The following is a 19,028-nucleotide window of genomic DNA, read 5'->3' as shown; positions in this document are numbered from 1 at the left end:
TGGGAGAAATCAGTTCAGAAGAATTATACAGAGTATGCAGGGAAGCAGCACATGTGCGTACTTCAGTCTGTGCAGCAGCGGGGCAGTGCCCGAGGGCCCGGTGCGTGTCGCCGCAGCCCACATGTGCTCGTCACAGTGAGTCCACAGAGCCAGCCCTGCGGGGCTCAGCCTGGGAGTGGGGAAAGTGCCGGGCACGCAACTGCTCCGGGGCCAGGGCAACTGCTCCGGGGGCCAGGGCCGGGAGTTTCTCTGCGTGCTTTTGCTTCACTGCCACGACATGGCCCCAGGCAGCGGAGCTGCCAGAGCACTGAAGCGAAGCACCTGCCGTGTGTGCATGCGTCGGGTATCAGTGAATCTGCGCAGAGCCTCAAGAGGCTGCAGACCAACTGGGCTTCACTAGCTCATGCCTGCTGCAGGCTGTTTTATGCTTATCCTTGTTCTTGTTTACGCCTCAAAGCACGGTGAATGCATTTTGCATCCGTTTTTGTCAAAATCCAGTTTCTGCTGTCTTTTGTGAGTAAGGCAAGGAGCACTGGGTTGTAAAAATCCTGTTGCTCAGAAGTTGGGACATGGAGAAGTGCCACATGGGGATGCGGATGACTTTTTTTGTGTCTGTTGTCAAGCACAGCAAGACTGGGGAATGGTGAGTGCCACTGGGCTCAGCAGCAGTCAGCAGCCGAGGTAAGCAGAGGTGGAGGGGAAGAAGCACAGAAATCAGAGCTGTGCCAGACGGCGGAGAGCGGAGCAGGAGAGCCGTGTTGCCAGAGTCATGTGGATGAGCTGGAGTCAGGTAAGAGCTGGGTGCAGAGCTCCCTCATGAGCTGAGAGATACGTTTAGTTCTGTTCTAACGAGTATGCTGAAAATGCATTTTTTTCACTCAGTTAACCTAGTAGCAGATGTTTGCAGCTGCTCCGTTTAAACTGCTATTAGCTGGATGCATTAGTTGACAGATGTAGTATCAAACTACAGTGGCTGAGATATCTTAACATTGCAGTTTGTTTTGAGACTTCCAGATATACCAGCACATAGCCACCATTTATGCTGTGGCAATTTGTTTTAGAACAGTAGAAATGCTAAGTGCTTGTGTTTTTCCAATCAACAACCTTGCATATAAATACCTGGCACACACAGAGCAAAGCCTATTGCTACAGTGTACCAGAAACCTGTATCTACTTCTGAAGGGAAAAATATGTTCTTGTATCAACAAAGAGAAATCTACAGCACATAAACAAAAGCACTGGTGTCCGGGATAGAAGAGCTAAAATACTGGAAAGTACAAGCTTGACTTGGCTATAAGACGTCTATTTTAGGTAGCAAAACACAGAATTTATCAGACGGCTACAGGAAACTGATAAGGAAAATACAATATACTTATAAGGTGTAAGGTTACAGACTCTGCCATGCATTTCTCATAGAACCTACAGCCCTCTGGTGTGTTGTCTATTGCTATGCTTTGCTGCAGTGAGGAAGTTTGGGAATATTGTACTTAAGGAACTGTGTTTTTTGAAGAAAAGCAAGGAATTTGGCAGCTGAGGGTCACACATAGGCATTTCAGGACCGGGGAAATTAAAATATGGATTATCTGTTTCTGTTGAAACCATCCATAGCCACCTTGTCAGTTACGGTAAAATGATGTAAGAGGTCCAATTTAATCCATTTAGATTCCTTTTGTACTTATCAGAGAGAAAACCACACACGCGTGCAAACCATCATTCTCAGATGTGTATTTCAGCGTCAGATGACTTGTGTTACAGATGCACCTATTTGTCTCTGCTGTTCACGGAGCCTAGACTGCTCAGATGGAGATGTCTCAAGTGCCACAATTAACACATGATTAATCTACATGAGAGAGGTCACAACTCTAACAGAAGGTTGCTGGCAGCAGGAGGCGGGGCCAGAAGAGCTCTGGCGGTGCAGCCAGGGCAGCTCACAGGACTACCACTCCCCCACTGCTTTGCTGGAGCCTCCTTTCCTGCAGCAGAGGTGGGTGAACAGAATATGCTGCACATCTCAGATGCTTCAGCAAGTCTGAAATTAAGAGATCTCAAACCTTGGTTCCCTGGGACACTTTCAGATCTTCACATGTATTTTAAAGATAATGTATTCCCTTCTGCCATCTCTGCCTGTGGTAACCTTGGCCAGAGGAGTGGCAGAGCACTGCTGAAGTCCAAGGACACTTAGCTGCTTCCAAACAAGCACACAAACTCTGCAATTCCCCTACAGGCAAGTTTCCAAGCAGCCACTAGCACAACGCTTCCCCTAAGCTCACTTACAGGATGTTTCACTGGGAAGGAAACTGGCCTCCAAGCAGCACATTTCTCACATTCATTTGCCTCTCCTGTTTCACTATATTCTCACCACTCCTTCCCAGCTCATCTCGTCTCACTGACCTGCTTTATTTACCTCCTTTTATATTTTCAGCTATTTCATCACCGTGCCATCTTTCTTCTAGCGCTCCCCTTGCCTGGCTCCCCTTCACTCCCTACAGGTCTCTGCTGGCTTCTTCCCTTCTCCATCCATCACGTAGTGACCCCAGTTCTTCATCTCAAGCTCTTCTCTTTGCCATGGCAACATACCGTGTCCTCAGTGCACTCTGAAAGGTCTCTCATATGTGATTCTTAGAAAAACCCTGTTGATTTTCATCCTATTTACAAAAACCACCTCCTGCAGGAATGTCCAAGCTTGAGTACCAAAACCACTGTCTGCTTTTGAAAACTAATTTCTCATTCTCAAGATGCTGAAAAGTTTCTAAATACTTTTAAGACAAAGATTCACAGAAGTCTACAGTTTGCCATGAATGAAAATGAGTTAAGTTAAAACTAGAGATAAAACTTAAATTCATCAAACTATCCAAAAGTCTGGATGTGCAGAATGCTCGTGAAAATGGAATTTCACCTTACTCTCTCAAGTCTCACTTTACTTCCCAGGACTTTCCTGGCCCTTACAGGAGTAAATTCCCTTCTCCCTTTTATTTCTGCTTGCAACTTGAAGGTACAGGGAACTGGAGATTTTGCTAAAACCACTCTGAACACCACCTGGATGCTGGTGCCCCTTTCTTCTTCCCAGGAGCACAGCCCCTTCCATGCCACTGCGGGACTTCTGCTTTTCCCTTCTGTAGGGGAATTTCAGCTCCCTTCCCCCTGCTCAGACTGAGGTCTAATGCACGCAGAGGGGATCTGTTCTCCATCGGGTGGTCTGGGCTCAACAAGGGACCCATGAGAGCAGTCCATGCCCAGACTGCTTGCATCAATGAACCTCTTCCTTCCCTCTCAGCTTTGTTGGTGGTGCTACGAGGAAAGCTGTGACCCATCTGTGCTGCCTGCTCCAACCACCTAAGAATACCTGTGCCCTCCAGCAGCCTTAATTGTTCTGGGCTGCCAAAGCAGGCCTTGTGAACGAATGAAGCTGGAGCAGCAGCTACACAGTCAGCTGAGAGACAGCTCAGAGCTCTCCAGCCTGCAGCAGGACTTCCCAAGCAGTCTATCTCACTCTGCAGGACACCTCCCTGATCTCAAACCCTTACTTGTTTCTCCGGAACCAATTCCTCTTGCTGTTCCACAGCTGAGGGGGCCAGGAGTCATGGCAGGAGCAACACGTTGCCCCTTGGTGTGGGCTGGGGAGGAGGGGGCTTTCCTTCCTCCAAGCTCCTCTAGTTGCATTCCCCTGGGCAGCTGCTGAGCACATTCTGGTGCCAGCTGGTCTCCTGCTGCACACTTGTTCAGTGGGTTGGAGCTCCTGTTCACATCTTTAACCACAGCTCCCAGAGCCCCAGGTCTCCTGGGCTGGTGCAGGAGGTGGGCTATGAGCAGGGCAAGCACTGCTGAGGGCAGCGAGGGCTTGACAGGGGTCAAGCACCTCCCTGCCGGCTTTTCCCCCCTGCACCCCAAACTCTCAACGCTGCTGCCTGTGTGGCACAGCAGCATGACACCAGTCCCGTGTTTGAGGGTCTTTTACCAGCAACATGAACTGAGCAAGCCCTCAATAAGAACCTGCATGTGTGCAGCCACTCTGTGCAGGTGGGCAGCACCTGTCAGATTCCCAGTGGGCATGCAGAGATCCTGCACTCACAGGTCTCCCAAGCTAGACATGAGCTGCTATAGCTGGGGCTAAAAACCAGCTGTCATCCCCCACAGACCGTCACTGCAAGGAGCTGTCAGCCCCCAGCCAAGGCGCTCAGGCAACAGGGCAGCTGGATCCCATTTCACACAGACACGCAGTGCCCTGGCTCCTTCCTTGCTCTCAGGAGGAGGCTGCTGATTCATGACTCTTGAACGCTGCCTGCTGAGCCCCAGAGTCTCCCCTTTTACAGGCTGATATCCCAGGTTTGGGCGGCTCTTGCTTTGCTTGCCAGGCACTGATCTAGGCACAAGGTCCTGCTCTTCTCATGTGGCAGACTCTGGCCAACTGCCACATGAGCATCTTGCAAAAACTTTGCATTAACCAACTGACCAAAAAAACTCACAATATTTGCCTCTAAATGCATAGCACAGCATTCTCACACGTCACTAAACTGCTCAGAAAACAAAATCTGCTATTGCTATCCTGCAGAAACCCACCTGCAGAAAGCAAGTTTTCCACGCAGCAAACACCAGAGCCATGAAGCTGGGGCAGCAGAGATGCTGCTTTTTCTGCAGGCCTTGGGATACAGCTTGAGCTCACCCGTGGTTGGATGTTCAGCCACAATTCCTTGTGCTCCTGCACCATCGGTGCAGGAGCAGGGAAGGCTGGAGAACCTGTGCAGCAGCAGGGAAGTGGCTCTGCATGAGGCATGCTGCCGGGCAGGAAGCCTCACAGAGTCAAGGCTCTGTGCATCTCCTGTCCTCCGTGTTCTGCCTCATCTCACATATAGCCAAGCTGCATGCACCAAGCTTTGTTGCTGAAGGGGTGAGTCTTTACAAAAAGGCTATGAAATAATGAACTGTGGAGTTCAGATGGCCACACCAGCCCTGCTGCCTCTTTGGCTCTGTGTTGTTGCCATGTGTTCAGAAGTTTTCTGCAAGCCTGTAGCCTAAATCTGGCAGTGAAAAGTCTGTGCAAGAAATAGCAAATGTTGCGTGGGCCAGAACTGTCCATGTGGTGCCACAGAGTGTGTACAACTTTGACAGGCGGCTGGGTGAACAGCGCCAACAGCAGTCCCCCGCTATCTATCCACCAACCAACACCTCCCACCCCCCTCCTCACTGCCTGGCCCCATTCCCCCACAGCTCCCACAACAGACTCCTCTGCAGCCAGCCTCAGTGGATCCTGACTCTCATTTCTGAGTTTTCCTGTGCTGACAAGGGGCTGCAGAGCACAAACACAGCGGTGCCAGCAGACTACAAACACCCATCCATTGCGTTTCTAATGGCCTCTTGCAAGCTCAGACTGGAGGTTCAGCATTGCAGCATCCCCAAGCAATGGTGTCTGGCTCTCTATCACGCACTGAAGAGCTTTTCTTCCCAAAAATGAGACACTTGTCTGTGGTGCGCAGGGTGTTGGATGCTGGGCGCAGAGCGCTCCTTTGGCCCAAAAGCACACTTTCCCAGAAGACCCATCTCCTTTGCAAGACAGGTCCTTCTCCACTCTGAACAAGGCATGCTACTGGGCTGTCCTCAGCAGCTGGCCAGGTGTTCTCTGAAAACACCTTCACAGCAACCTGACATGCCAGCAGCTGCTGAAGACTCCTCAAGGCTCCCAAGCCACACAGAACTGTCATCATCTGCACAACTTACAATCATACAATCATTTAGGTTGGAAAAGACCTCTAATGTCATCAAACCCAACCATACAACACCAAGTCCAACATCTTTCCCCAGGGCTATTATTAGACACATTTATTAGTGCTTTAAATATATATATCCAGTGAACAAGGCTCCAGAGCAAGACAGCAAGCCAACAGAAAGAAAAAATAGCATTTGTGCACTCCAGTTCCCACGTTAACTGCCCATGTCATATCTAAACCAGAGAAGAGAGGTCTGTGGCCATGAGTGAACATGAGCTGAAGGCGTTTAACACAAAGTTTCCTGCCATTCAACAGAAAATGCCTAAATCTGACCATGCACAAGTAGAACACAGCAGCCAGCTCTCAACTGAGGGCAGTGCAGGGAGTGGGCCCCCAGGCAACTCTCTCCTCTACAAAAAGGACCTACATTTCAACACCTCTGTCCACATTTTGATGAAAACCAAATATAGAACTGCAGGGAAAAGTTCTCAGCATTTTCCCGCAGTGCTTCCATCGGCTATAGCTTTAGTAACTGCATCTTTGAATACTTTGCTCACAAACTGTTGAAACGACAAATCTGAGACAGCAGCACTCTCCTAGTGGAACTGCTAGGTTAACAGTAGGACTTGATGGTCTTGGAGGTCTTTTCAAAACAAAATGATTCTACGTTTCTATGAAAATGCCATCACACCCAAAAATAGGTGCAAGTTTCTTGAAAACAGAACTTCCATCATTTCTGCCCATCTCAGTAAAAGAAGTGCTACACAGCATGCTTTAAAAAGGTGATCCCTGAGTGCATCATGACTGTTACATTTGTTGGCACTAATTTGATTTCTTTTCCAATATGAACTGTCATGTTCTAAATAAAACTGTGATTTTTTTCTCAGATTTGCAACTGGAGAATGAACAAGTGTCCTCTGGCACCGTGGCCATGCTCAGGGTGCAGCACTCAGAGCTGTCCCATGCGAAGGGACATCAGTCCGGGATTACGGGGCTGGCACAGACAGCACCACCCCTACAATACAGACACAAGCCAAGTAGTAACAAACCCCACTGTAAGACAAAGGAAGAAGTTCCACCTCTTGGAAACATCAGGGACACGGGGCAGACTGCCTGCATCCACCCATCCATACCTGCTCTCCTTCACCCACTGCTGTCTCAGCACCATGCCCTGGGCTCTCACTCCTCAGCTGTGCTCTCCGGGCAATCGGAACTGTCTCCGGAAAGGCGTTTTGTGAGCTGAGCAATCAAGACAAGTTTTCCACTGTATAAATGCAACTTTAACATGGGTTAATTTTTAGTCTTCAAGCCTTGGTCTCTCAGAAAATCTGTTACTGGTATACTTCACAAAGCTTTGCTCCCAGAAGGCTGTGAGTGCGAATGGTCTAGCAGCTACACACTGCACTGAAACACCCTGAAGGATTGCTGTTGCATTTAAACCTGAAACCAGAGCCACAAAAGTGAGGCATTTCATTCCTTGACAACTGGACTCGTAATAAAAAATCATTTACTCATGAAAAATGCTAAGAGGGCAGGCCAGTGTGGCTGCAGGTGGAAGTCCCTGCCTATGCGCACCACAGACATCCATCACACTTACTTTGTAAAAGCGGGAAAGGGTTTGAAATCAGGGGACTTGCGGTTTCTGCAAAAAAGAAAGAGATTTAAATATTGAGACTGGCAGAGACTTTGCTGCATGCTACACAGCTCTGCCTATCTACTCACTGATCCTTATCCTTTCTCCGCACTTCCAGATTTAACTGTGGCACGATGGGGCTCTCCACGTACCACAAACTACAACACGTCCAGCTGTGAACTTTCTCTCAGTGTCTTGCCAACTGGCTGGGCATCTGCATCTTTCCTTCCCATTTCAAAAGGTCCAGAGGTTTTAACATACACTCTGTGCTACAGTAATGGGAATAGTCAAGTGGTGAGGGCCAGGAGAAGAAAAACTGAGGGGGCAAGAAACCTTCTACAAATGCCTTTGTTGTGGCTCCAGGTGCAAATTTCCAGATTCACCATGTACCCTCCTCAAAGTCAAGCTGGGAAGGAAAAAGGGGGTGGTTCAGCCTCACTGGATGATAGGCCAAAGTAGGCAGTTCCTAACTAGTGTATGTTATTTCTGGCTGAGAATACACATCTTCTGTCAAACACACCTTGCAGACTTCCTGTCTTTGAGATATGACTGAAAGAAATGGATACCCTGGGTTCTCAAATGAGCCCTTGGTCAGCTAGGGGCTATTTGCATCTACCCCACAGTGCACTGGAGCAGAAGCAGTGATTCTCAGCACCTCGGACATCGTGCAGTTTCCAGGTGAGATCCTTTAGTGCCAAACCCCTGCAGAGGGGAAGAAACCACTAGTGCTAATTATTCAGTCACCGATCCAGTTCATTTATGGAATAGTCTCAGGTCCAAAGTTATGAACTGATCCATCAGTGAATAAGGGCTGATGGACTTGGAGTGGTTTGCTTAGAAGGCAAGCTTCACTGAGTCTCTTTTTAACCCCATAGGCAAAGTACGGTGAGGCTTCATGATAAGTACTGCGCTACGAGGAGGACCTGTGCTGAAGATGGCTTCAGCTGGCAGCCAGCTGGTCAGGAATGACAACGAAGGCATGGATGATGCTAGGCAAAGACATGAATAGACAGTGCTATGGAAAGGGTATGTATGGAAGACACTAACATGATACAGACCGCTGCTGACTGCTTAGCACAGTTCTATTACTCAGAGTGCCTTTTGCAGCTGATGAGGTCTGCATCTGGAGGACGACCTTCACTAAAGCAGGTTCCTGATCTGGTCCTGCCAAGAAGGTGAACAGGGCATGCTACTCTGGGTACCGCTTTTTCATTATTTATGCTCTCCACTTCTGCTTTGAGAAGCGTGCTTACACAGTGAACACATGGATGCTCATTGGAAGGTCCCACAGCCTCAGGGTTTAGAGGGCTTTCTCAGCACCCCAGAGTGCGTAAGCTTTTGAGGGCCAAAAACCAACATTTTACCCCCCACCCAGAAGTGAACCTGGAAGAGGCACACAGCAGAGGCATACACCATTTAATACACCCCAACATGTTCTCAACGTACTCTTCTGTTTTCCACCCATAAGGCTTAATGCAGTCTCACTTTTATTCTTGACCTCCTGTATATAAATAATGTTGTCAGTTTGAAATGTGAATTCAGGCCACACAGTAAGCATTGCTACTATGTTATTTTAAGTGAAGAAAGACTTGGGATTTTTTCTGATATTTATATTACAGTCCACTTTATTATCCATGCACTGTAATGCCCCTGCCTCAGCATAGTCAATTCCAGCTAAAGCCAACTACAATGAGTAAAATTAACCTAAGTGTCAACAGTTAGATTGATCCATGATAATCTGGCTTGCTCTGGAGGATTTGCTAATCCTTCACACCACAGACTCTTCAGGCAATACCAAAACACAAGTTCACCTTTTTCTGTCCATACATTCATCTATCAGTGGACCTTTCTTTAGTGACCTGTCCAGCCCAAGCACTATATCTGTCCTTGAAGACTGCAATCCGGAGCTTGTATCACTGAGCAGTTGGTGGGATTTCACCCACAGAGACGTGCTGCTGAGTGGTTATTTTAACCCAGGTATCTTTCTTCCTGTCTACCTGTTCAACAAGACAAGTTCAGAGCAGCATAAATGAATGCAGCACCAGAAATAAACAGTGAATTCCAAGAAAACTCAATTCCATGCAAATGGCCAGTGGACACAGGCACTCATATATAAGCGACGGAGCAAAGTGACTCTTCCTGACAGAGGCTTCTACATTTGCTGCTCTTCTGTTAGTGGTGAGAACTGCACTTTGTTGGCAATCTTTCACCTGGGCACATAATTTTTCATCTGCTTTGAAAAAATGCAACTCCATGCATGTGCAATTTAATTGCCCTGTAGTCAGAATTACCTGTGCTCTGCACAGGTCAGTTATGACAATGTGGAAACTCACATAATGACAAGTTCCTGATTTCCTCACTCCTCAGACTCAAGCATTAGCAGGCAACAGTGCCCTTCCAACTCTGCAGAAAGGTAGGAGTATCAGGCTCTTACCATTCACAAACCAACCACTAGGTGAGAAAGAGATTTACCAAAAGATGAGTCAGTGCACTTTTGCATGGGATTTGTATTTTGAGCTTTGGTCCAGCTAACATAACCTGTAAGACAGTCAGGTGCATCTCAGGAGGCAGAGGTGTAGGGGTTGGTTGCACGAACACAAGACTATAATTAACTATCAAGAATTACTATGCCCTGAGCATTAACACTGCACTCACCCACCAAAAATGAGCCTAAAAGCCACAAGTCTTCCCAGAGGAAATCCAACTAGACAGGCTGTATGAACTCTGGACTACAAAGAAAGAGAAGACGATATATGTCCAACAGCAGAGAAGGAAGGCCCCAGTGTTTCTAACACAGGTAGTTTACTCCTTCTCTGTGTGCACCACAACCACTTGCACTTTCAGTGCAAAAGAGATTTTTTTGGACTAGCTGGCAGTTTGAGGACCTGAACATCCTTACTCTGTAGTGAGATCATACATCTGCTTAAGTCTCATGAACACACAGTGACGCTGACAACAGTCTCATCATAATGATGTAACTTGCTCCATCCCAGAAGTCTGGCCACAGCCACTGCTGGGTGTCTCCGTTCTGCTATACTACGGGACTGGGCATGGCAGGGGCAAGACTGGGAACGGGACTCCTCTTACTGCAATTGGAAGTTGCACAGGGGACTCAAGCAGACATCATGTCTGCTCCTGTCAGCACCAAAGAAAGCTTTGGAAGAGATTTATATCAAGAGTTTAAAATTCATTTGCATTATGCCTTTTTGCCATTTCTAAACAACCGAAGGTTAGGTGCTCTGTTGCTACGCAGGAAAAACACACTACCTCTCAATCACACTATCTATTTCTATTTGATTACCTTTTTTAACATAAGCTAAAAACCTTATTTTTATATGTCAAGTAGTGAATGAGACATTTATAATTATCCTTCCACTTGAAATAGCGCCATGCTGCTACTAGGTGTATAGATACATTGTTACCTAATGTATATACACAGCATCTGACAAGGCATTTGTATTAGTTGAACAGAACTATCATAAGTGTGCTGCATAGGTGCAAAAGTAAAAGTGCAGTACTGAAAAACGTTTTCAACTGCCACTAAAAAGAAATACAGCATGTAAGATCTGGAAATGACAGACTAGCTAATCTGTCATTTCAGAAAATTCTAATAAGCATACATTTAAAATTTGGTCCTACAACTTTTATATTTCTCACTTCTCATTCTTTTCAAATTTATTTATTTTTTACTTATAAATCTAAAGGAGGAAATCATATATTTTTTCTTGTCTTAATCTTGCCTCAACATGGCATGAACTGATTCAAAAAAAACAAAAAAGACATTTTCCTTGTCCCTCTACCCAGTCTGAAATAAACACTGCAATGCTGCTGGAAATAAAAGCTATCTTGTGTAAACATGAATTAAGAGCACTGACATTTTAAAAACTGTAAATACTAACATTTCACTAGAATTTCTAAAAGTAATAGTTACCTGATGCAGTAGATGAAACTGAGACATATTTATACAGCTTAAATCAACCTTGAAGTTAAAATACTTCCCAATTCCCTACGTAATTTTAAACGTTGAATCTTTTGCATTAATAATGTCTACCAAGTTTAGACATCAGTGAATAATGTCATTTTTCTTTTTTGTTTGTTTGTTTGTTTGTTTGTTTTTCTTTTAATGGTAGTATTTTAAGATATCTGAACTAAAGAACTTTAGTTTTTCCTTTTTGTCTATTTTTTTTAATTTCACCTCAAGGTTTTGTAGTTTCATTCATCCGTCCCTGAGGCTTTCTGAAGTCAGGTAAGAAGCAAGAAAACAGAGATCCAGAAGTTTGGAAAGTACACACTGTTGGTTACACACTGTGTCGCTGCTGGACCAGCCAACTTTGCTTTGCCTGCTGTGGGTGTGCATGGTGGAAGAGGGGAGAAAAAAAGCAACAAGCCTTCCCCATTGAACACAACACAGGCTTGCCCTTTTCTAGGGCTTTTTTTTTTTTTTTTACCTTGCTCAGGCTGATAATCAATACCTTTTCCATGAAGAATATTTCTCAAACTGGCCTTCAAATACTTTTTGGCCTTTTGAGAATTTAGTACAGAAAAATCCTACACATGTCAAAACTCAGCAAAATGACCATCACCAAGTGTTTTCTTTAAAGCACCTTTACACTTTAGATGATTAACAGCATTGCAACAAGCCAACTCCATCTTTCACAATCAGGTCATGCCATTGTTTTCTGGACCTTGCTTAGTTCAGCAGCGAATAAACACAAGCTTCATGTGACCAGGGACATCCGCAAGGCTGCCTGTGCTCCAGAGACAGCACTAGGAAGCCATCTACATACTTTAGCAGAGAATAATTTCAAAGCACTGTGAAACTTCCAGCTTTTATCAAAAAGCAAGAGGCTGTTGAGCCTCTTTCCCACTAACACAAAGGACACTCTCCCTTTCAGGAAGTGGGCAGCAGCAAAAAGGTGCCTTCTCTATCCACTCTGTGCCTGTATCGTGCCCTGCTGGAAAAATGACCTGCGAGTAGACAGATTCAAATACAGCCAGGAAGCAGTGCTTTGCCAAGCAGAACAGGTCCTGTTGCTGTTCTATGGGCAGTGAGATGACAGATTTCTCAGATAAGGATACTGGTTACTTAAATTCACTATGACAAGGAATGGGGTTGTGTGCAGGGATGAGACATGTTGATTTTCCATTCTAGTTGTCTTACTCCCACTTAGGTCTCCCTACAGTACTGCTTCCACATCTACTTTAGGTGGCTTTAGCTGCTGACCTTGCTCTGCTTGTCCTCCCCCTCATTGTCTTTTTCCTTTGGACATGTGGCACTGCAAGTTTGCAAGGTGACATGGAGTATAACGCACCCAGCTGGGTGGCCCAAAAAGATGCTGTCACCTTCTTTATCACCACTGCTGAGCCTGTGACACAAAACTCACATACTCCACAAGCAAATGTTACAGGGAATCAAGCATTTCACGAGGCCAAACCATGCAGCTCTCAGGCTACTCAACTAGGTCCTGGATTTACCCCCCAAACCTGGGGATTGTTCTTTACAGCAGCAGAGTTTGGTGATGAGCAGCAGACAGGAGTGGAGGGCAGTGTCCGTCCTGTCATTCTCAGCACATTACCACCAGCTGCTTCCCTGCCTGCATGAATTCTGCTGCCTGAGCACAAGAGAAGACAAGCTGACAATGCCAGTTACTCTGATAGTTCACATCACACGTGTGAACACTGAGCCACACAGAGTTTGTCCCATATATTACAACACAGCCACACGGCAGCTCTTCAAAAATGAAGTTACAGAGAGCTCTGCCTTGACATCCAAGCACACAGATGCTCACAGAGCTTCCTATGGCCTCTCTCATCACCAGTGTCGTTCACAGTGGGACATACTGATGGCCACTTAGGCTGCTATCTGTTAGAACATTCAGACTACTGAGAAACATGAAGAACTAAAAGAGGTGATGGCTCGGTGGGAGAGCTGGAAAAGAGCACCGAATGGGACAATAAAGAAGTAGCACAAAGATGGACTCAAAGGAGAAAAGGGAAGAAGTTTATGTATCCCCATGCACCAGTCTGGCTTTGAAAAGTGTGTCAGCTGCCTAACGAAGAAAAGAAGCATTTCCAACCACAGACTAACGCCCTTCAAACCAGTCCTGAGCAGCTCACTAGAGTTCCTCAGGTTTCCTGGCTCAAACAACAGTTTTGGTGAGCACTTTGTAACTCCCCTGCAGTCTGTCAGGCCCTAGACTAAGCCACGGAAATTAACTGACTATAGCTGTGGTGCAGGCAGAAACTCTTCTAACAATGACAGAAGATGAACAAATTGTATTGAACTCACTACTCAGTTTGTAAAAATTTCTTTTTTTTTTTTTTTACTGCGAGCTGTTACTCGTGTGCTTCAAATGTTGGAGAAAACAGATTCAGAAGGATGATTGTGATGTGAGTTGGTACAAGGAGATGGTAGGGAGAGTCTGTGAAATGTGTCATAGCAACAATGGGTTAGTATTTAACAGCAGTTCAGACAGAACTAAATTCTTAGACTACTCAATACAGCCACTCTATTTTTCTGTGTGCTTCTTGTCAGCGGTTCCTGGAACCTTTTCCATGCTACGGGTTCTTTTCCACTTCTGAAACATTTATCATGAGCATGTTTGCAGCCAGAAGGTTTTACAATGCAGCATTCTTGGCTTTAGGGATAAGCTATTTGATATGAAGGGAGATAATTCTGTCCTTCGTCCATGGTGACATAGACTCTACAGGGTTTGACAGGAAAAAAAAAAGAAACAATCTAAGGTTGCTGTTTTCAAAGGGCCCCAGAGGAGTTAGGAGCCCAAATGGTATATTGTTTTTAAGACATGCAGGCTTTCAAATCCTTCAGACAAAGCACTCATACTACCCACAGCAGACAAGACATGGGGAGCAGGCCTGCTGAGAGGCAAGTGGCCACTTTCAGAGCAGCAAGTCAGGCTAACAACTCTTGGCAGTCAGTGAACTGCATCTGTCTTCTGTCACGTCTAACAGCCTGGTTTGGCTGACTGAAGACAGACTTGTCTAGCCCCTAAGCACTCCTGACTGCTGCTACCCAACTGGAACAGGACTAGAGAGTATAAAGGCCTGAAACACAGAGACAAGCTCACCTGATGGGTTCTGCTTACATCTCTTTTCTTTAGGTTTTTCTGTCCCCGAATGAACAGCTGTAATTGTGGTGAATGCTTGGATTAGTACAGGATTGTTCCCCAAAACAAAACACACAGCATTTCAGTAACAATTTTCCCCATTCACTATCACCCACTCTGCTACCGCATGTGGGTTTTCCATCACCACTCCATTCCCTTTTAACACACTTGTACAGGCCCCTCAATTGCTTCAGAGACAGACAAACCCCCAAGGCAGACACTATGCAACCTGCTGCAGGGAGAAATCCCTTTCCTTACCTGTCCATTCCAGCTAGCAGCATTGTGAACACCATGTGTTTTGGTACTCTTGAATGGGAATGGAGGGAGGCCAGCCTTTTCTACTGGCATATTATTTATCTCTGAAATTACAATTATCGCTGAAATTACAATACATATGGTTTGTCTGTCAAGCTTCAATTAGGGAGTGTAAGAGAATAGCAGTGTCCCACTTGAAGGCAGGGGGATAGATAAGCACGATGGAAATGTTATAAAGATGACTGTATAAATGGTGTTGTCTAGGAGATTGTCGAGGCAAGTGGTTATATTTAGTTACTACCACTTGGACTTAAAACTCAAGAGACTCCAGAAGTGTGGTAAATTCTGGTCTCACATCTACACATCTCAAATATTGTGACCTCCATATAGCAAATTCACAAACAGCTGGCCTTCAGTTACAGTGATTTGTAAATATATTGCCACAGCGAGCATCACAGTAATATGCACACTGCCGTACTATTTATGGTCCCCAGAGTTCTCTTACATATTCCAAATGGTTTTGCTTCACAAATCCTTCACTGACACACAGACAAAGAATGAGTACTGCTTTATGTCCATCCATATTCCCCCTTCTCTACATCTTTGTTCCCCACTGAAAAAAATTATGGTAAAGCACCAGGACTTAGGAACAGAATCCTCAGAGCATTATTTGTACAGGCTCTGGAGTGGCAGGAACCTGGGGAGGATTGACAAGAGGACAACACCCCAGGAAGACTCTCTGTTTGCAAGCTTAAAGTAGTTTCCCCAGATATATAATCACCAATCACAGCTGAATACTGCCCTGGAGAGGATCGTGGTAAAGTACAGCAGGAGGGAGTGAACACACTTACCGCTGGAGTTCTGAGAATTGCTGTTTGTTTCTTCAAAGTTGTTTTGCGCTTTGCCTTCTGCTCTCCTGCTGAAAGCACTTTCTGCTGGGTGGAGAACAAAGCAGGGATGGTGACTGGTCAATACTGGACAAGGGACTATAACAAAAGGAGGCAGACGACATGCTCCCTGTGCCATGTAATCACATACCCTGAATACAGCCAAAAAGTGGCCAAAAATACCTTGCTTTGGAGGACAATAGGACAGATTAATTGAAAAGATAACAAGTAGGGTTTTTTTTGTTGTTATTGCCTTCTGTCTGAGGTGGTCTGCAGTAGCTCCTACAGTGCCTATGAGTACCAGCCCTGACTGAACCAGAAGGGTCATGCCTTTCTCCCCTCCAAAACTAAGCCAAAACAAAACACTTGTATTTTACTCTCCCTTAAGGCAATATGCAGACCTCAAAGCTTCTGGCACAGGTGACTAGGACTGCAGATTGAACTCATGTCCTCACTATGACATTTAGAGTGTCACCTAATGACACTCTACACCTACATCACCTCTCCCCATGCTTCACAGTCATCCTCGTTCCTTCCCTAAACATCCTCCTTGAAATGTTCAAGTGGAGGACTGAAGGGCTGTCTCAGAGTCTGCCCATGATGTCTGGAAAAGCTGTGGTGGATCCCCTGCCCTCCAGTGCTTCCCAACAGCGAGCTCACCTTACCCGTACCCAACGCCATGCAGGCAGGCCCTGCTCCTCTGCACCATGTGGCTGGCACAGTTCAGCACTGGAGCAGAACCACTTCCCAGTAACTGTAGGGGAAGGACTACTCCTTCAATGTGCAGAGGTGGCTGTGTGACCCTGGCAATAGCTGAAGTGTTCTAAAATGTCACCGTACAGCATATCTGAGGAGCCACCCATCCTTCTCAGGCCAGTGTTCCTTAGCCGAAGTTCAACAGTACAAGGAGTGTCAGGTCTTACCTCGCTTCAACTGGGTTTGCAATATATGGGCGAGTATATTTGCTGTAGTGACTCAAAGGGTCAATTAGAGATCAGTAAAATGAAAGGCGAGCTTGCCAAACTACTGTGTAGGGTCTGTACTGCACAGACTCTTGCCATATGTGGACTCATTCATGAAGTCCAGTGTCACCCAATGGTTCACCTGAATGTGGCCTAGCACAGCCCTGCTGGGTCGAGCAGCATACAAATTGTATAGGGAGGGTGTCTGGGAAAAGAAAGATTTAATTCGGGAATGATAGGGACTGCTGCAAATTGATTTCAGATAATTGTTTCATTTTGTGTTTCTGCAGACAGAGGAGCAGTCGGCATTGCTGTCCTGACTTTTGTGTGGATGCCCCAGCCACTTCATGGCCCCCTCATGACTCAGACACATGGGCTGTATGTCTGATGTGGCTCCGAAAGACCTGAAGAGCATGAAGCTCCCAGACCACAAATTTTGGCCCAGACAATCCTTAGTGGACCCTTCCAGTGCTGAGCAGGTTCCTCAAACTCTCTACTACATTCCTGATTCTTTCTCATATGCAGAATAGGACAACTTGGTAATCAAATCAGTTAAACATAACTACATAAAACAGCTGAAAAAGAGCTAGATACATTATCTAGTCTATCCCCTTCAACAAGTATATAACAGGAACAAGTGACCTTAAGTAACCAGCAAATCAGATGGCATAATGGAAAAATAAAACCATGACAAAATGGATTTGGCCAACCTACCCCCAAAGAGACCCAGGTTCAAATCCTGGCTTATGTCACAAGTGAAAGTGAGTTGGAGGTTTCCAAAATTGTTTGGAAAAAAATTGCATGGTGGTTTTGTCCTTATCCCCAATCCTTTTTATTTTGCCATGTCTGGCTATAAGAAAAAAATGTTTTAATGAGTCTCCATGGACTTACTCTGTCCTTCCCACAGTAGAGATGGCAGCTGACACAAGTTGTCTCTCTCCTCCTTGTACCTGAAACTTTTGCATGTGAAGCAAAATTCTCTGTTGTAAGAAAACTAATTGCCAATCCACTAAGTGGCTATGAAATCCAAATACTGCCAGTGGAGTGGTATTCCACCATCCTTGCCCACATGAAACACTTCTAACTGCAATACTCGGAAGGCATCCCTTCTGGAGACTGTCTTCCTGATAGGTGTTACGGTCAATGCAGTTGTGCCAGAAATTCAAATGCCACTCAGATTGTGTTTGTACAAGAAGCTGCCTTGAAAGACACCATGGAAAACATGCCACCAGATAGATATGCTAGTATACCCAGACAAAATATTCTTTCTTGAAGACCAATCTACCAGGCTCAAGCATCATGAAATTCCTTCCTACATACAGGAAGACTTCCTATCCAATGCATTAATATTCTTTTTGGTTAAAGTAGTGTCCCTGTATAAAACTTATCTCCCTGTTATTGCTCAGATGAATATGGACTCTGGAAGACTCCCAGTTAGGCTCTTTCTGCTTTTGAAAGAGACACGGGACTGGAAGAAGTTGTCACTAGCTTACATAAGTAATGAAAAAGGTTGCTCAGCTTGAACACCTAAATTGGTTAAACTGGATAGACCTCAACTCAGTAATAAAATCATATTAGTATTTAGGATGTGCAATAACAATATGGAATTTCAGGATCCACAAGATATAAGAAGACAGGTCACACTGCAACATCTGGCAGATGCGGACATGTGTCTTCTAACAAAAAGCACCTTTGTTCAGCATCCTGTGGCTTCTCCCACCTCTGCTTCTCAGGATCTGCCCATGCCAGACTATTCAGGGGTGTTTACACAGCTGATTAACCTGCCCTTCTCCTGTACTGATATGGAATATGGACTGATATTACAAGTCTTACAAGGAGTGGCTGAGGGAGCTGGGATTGTTCAGCCTGGAGAAAAGGAGGCTCAGGGGCGACCTTATTGCTCTCTATAAGTACATTAAATGAGGCTGTAGTGAGGTGGGGGTTGGTCTGTTCTCCCATGTGCCTGGTGACAGGACAAATGGGAACGGGCTAAAGTTGCATCAGGAGTGTTTTAGGTTGGGTATTAGGAAGAACTTCTTTACTGAGAGGGTTGTGAGGCATTGGAATGGGCTGCCCAGGAAGTGGTGGAGTCACCATCCCTGGAGGTCTTTAAAAGATGTTTAGATGTTGAACTTAGCGATATGGTTCAGTGGAGGACTTGTTAGTGTTAGGTCAGAGGTTGGACTTGATCTTCAGGTCTCTTCCAACCTAGACAATTCTGTGATTCTGTGCAATATGTATCTACCAATCCCACAGATTTAAAAGAGCTCTTCCCTGCTCTCTGGATATGTGAATACTATGTCTCACATCCTCTTTATTAATTGATTATTATTTTTTTTAATTTGAACTTGTTTGGAGGGAGGGAACAAAGGGAAGATCCGCATTAATTTGAGTTTTCTGACACCTCTGTTCTGTCCCATTAATTCTGCTGCTGGAGCCCATATTATCTCCCAGTGGTTCCT

The 19,028-nt window shown here is 45.6% G+C and overlaps 1 protein-coding gene and 1 long non-coding RNA gene across 12 annotated transcripts in view; one reads left to right on the top strand and one right to left on the bottom strand.

Moving 5' to 3' along the window:
* The window catches only part of ZNF618 (zinc finger protein 618), a 179,578-nt gene that overhangs the window by 15,829 nt on the left and 144,721 nt on the right, over positions 1–19,028 (bottom strand). For 8 of the 11 annotated variants that reach the window (XM_084494469.1, XM_084494471.1, XM_084494465.1 and 5 more), the window contains 2 exons: positions 15,569–15,652; positions 14,424–14,480 (listed from right to left, as the gene is read on the bottom strand). In XM_084494469.1, coding sequence (XP_084350595.1) covers positions 14,424–14,480; positions 15,569–15,652 — 141 coding nt within the window. The remainder of the gene's footprint in view (positions 1–14,423; positions 14,481–15,568; positions 15,653–19,028) is intronic. The other 3 variants (XM_084494475.1, XM_084494468.1, XM_084494467.1) reach the window with 1 other exon arrangement.
* On the top strand, positions 2–17,441 carry LOC311421971. Its single transcript, XR_014685119.1, has 4 exons — positions 2–790; positions 1,756–1,984; positions 8,211–8,361; positions 16,857–17,441. It is a non-coding gene; the product is annotated as an uncharacterized lncRNA (long non-coding RNA).

Source organism: Aythya ferina, assembly GCF_964211825.1.
Source record: "Aythya ferina genome assembly, chromosome: 20".
In the NCBI taxonomy this organism is placed as follows: Eukaryota; Metazoa; Chordata; class Aves; order Anseriformes; family Anatidae; genus Aythya; species Aythya ferina.
The sequence above is the reverse complement of the archived record's forward strand: the minus strand, read 5'-3'. Positions and strand labels throughout refer to the sequence as shown.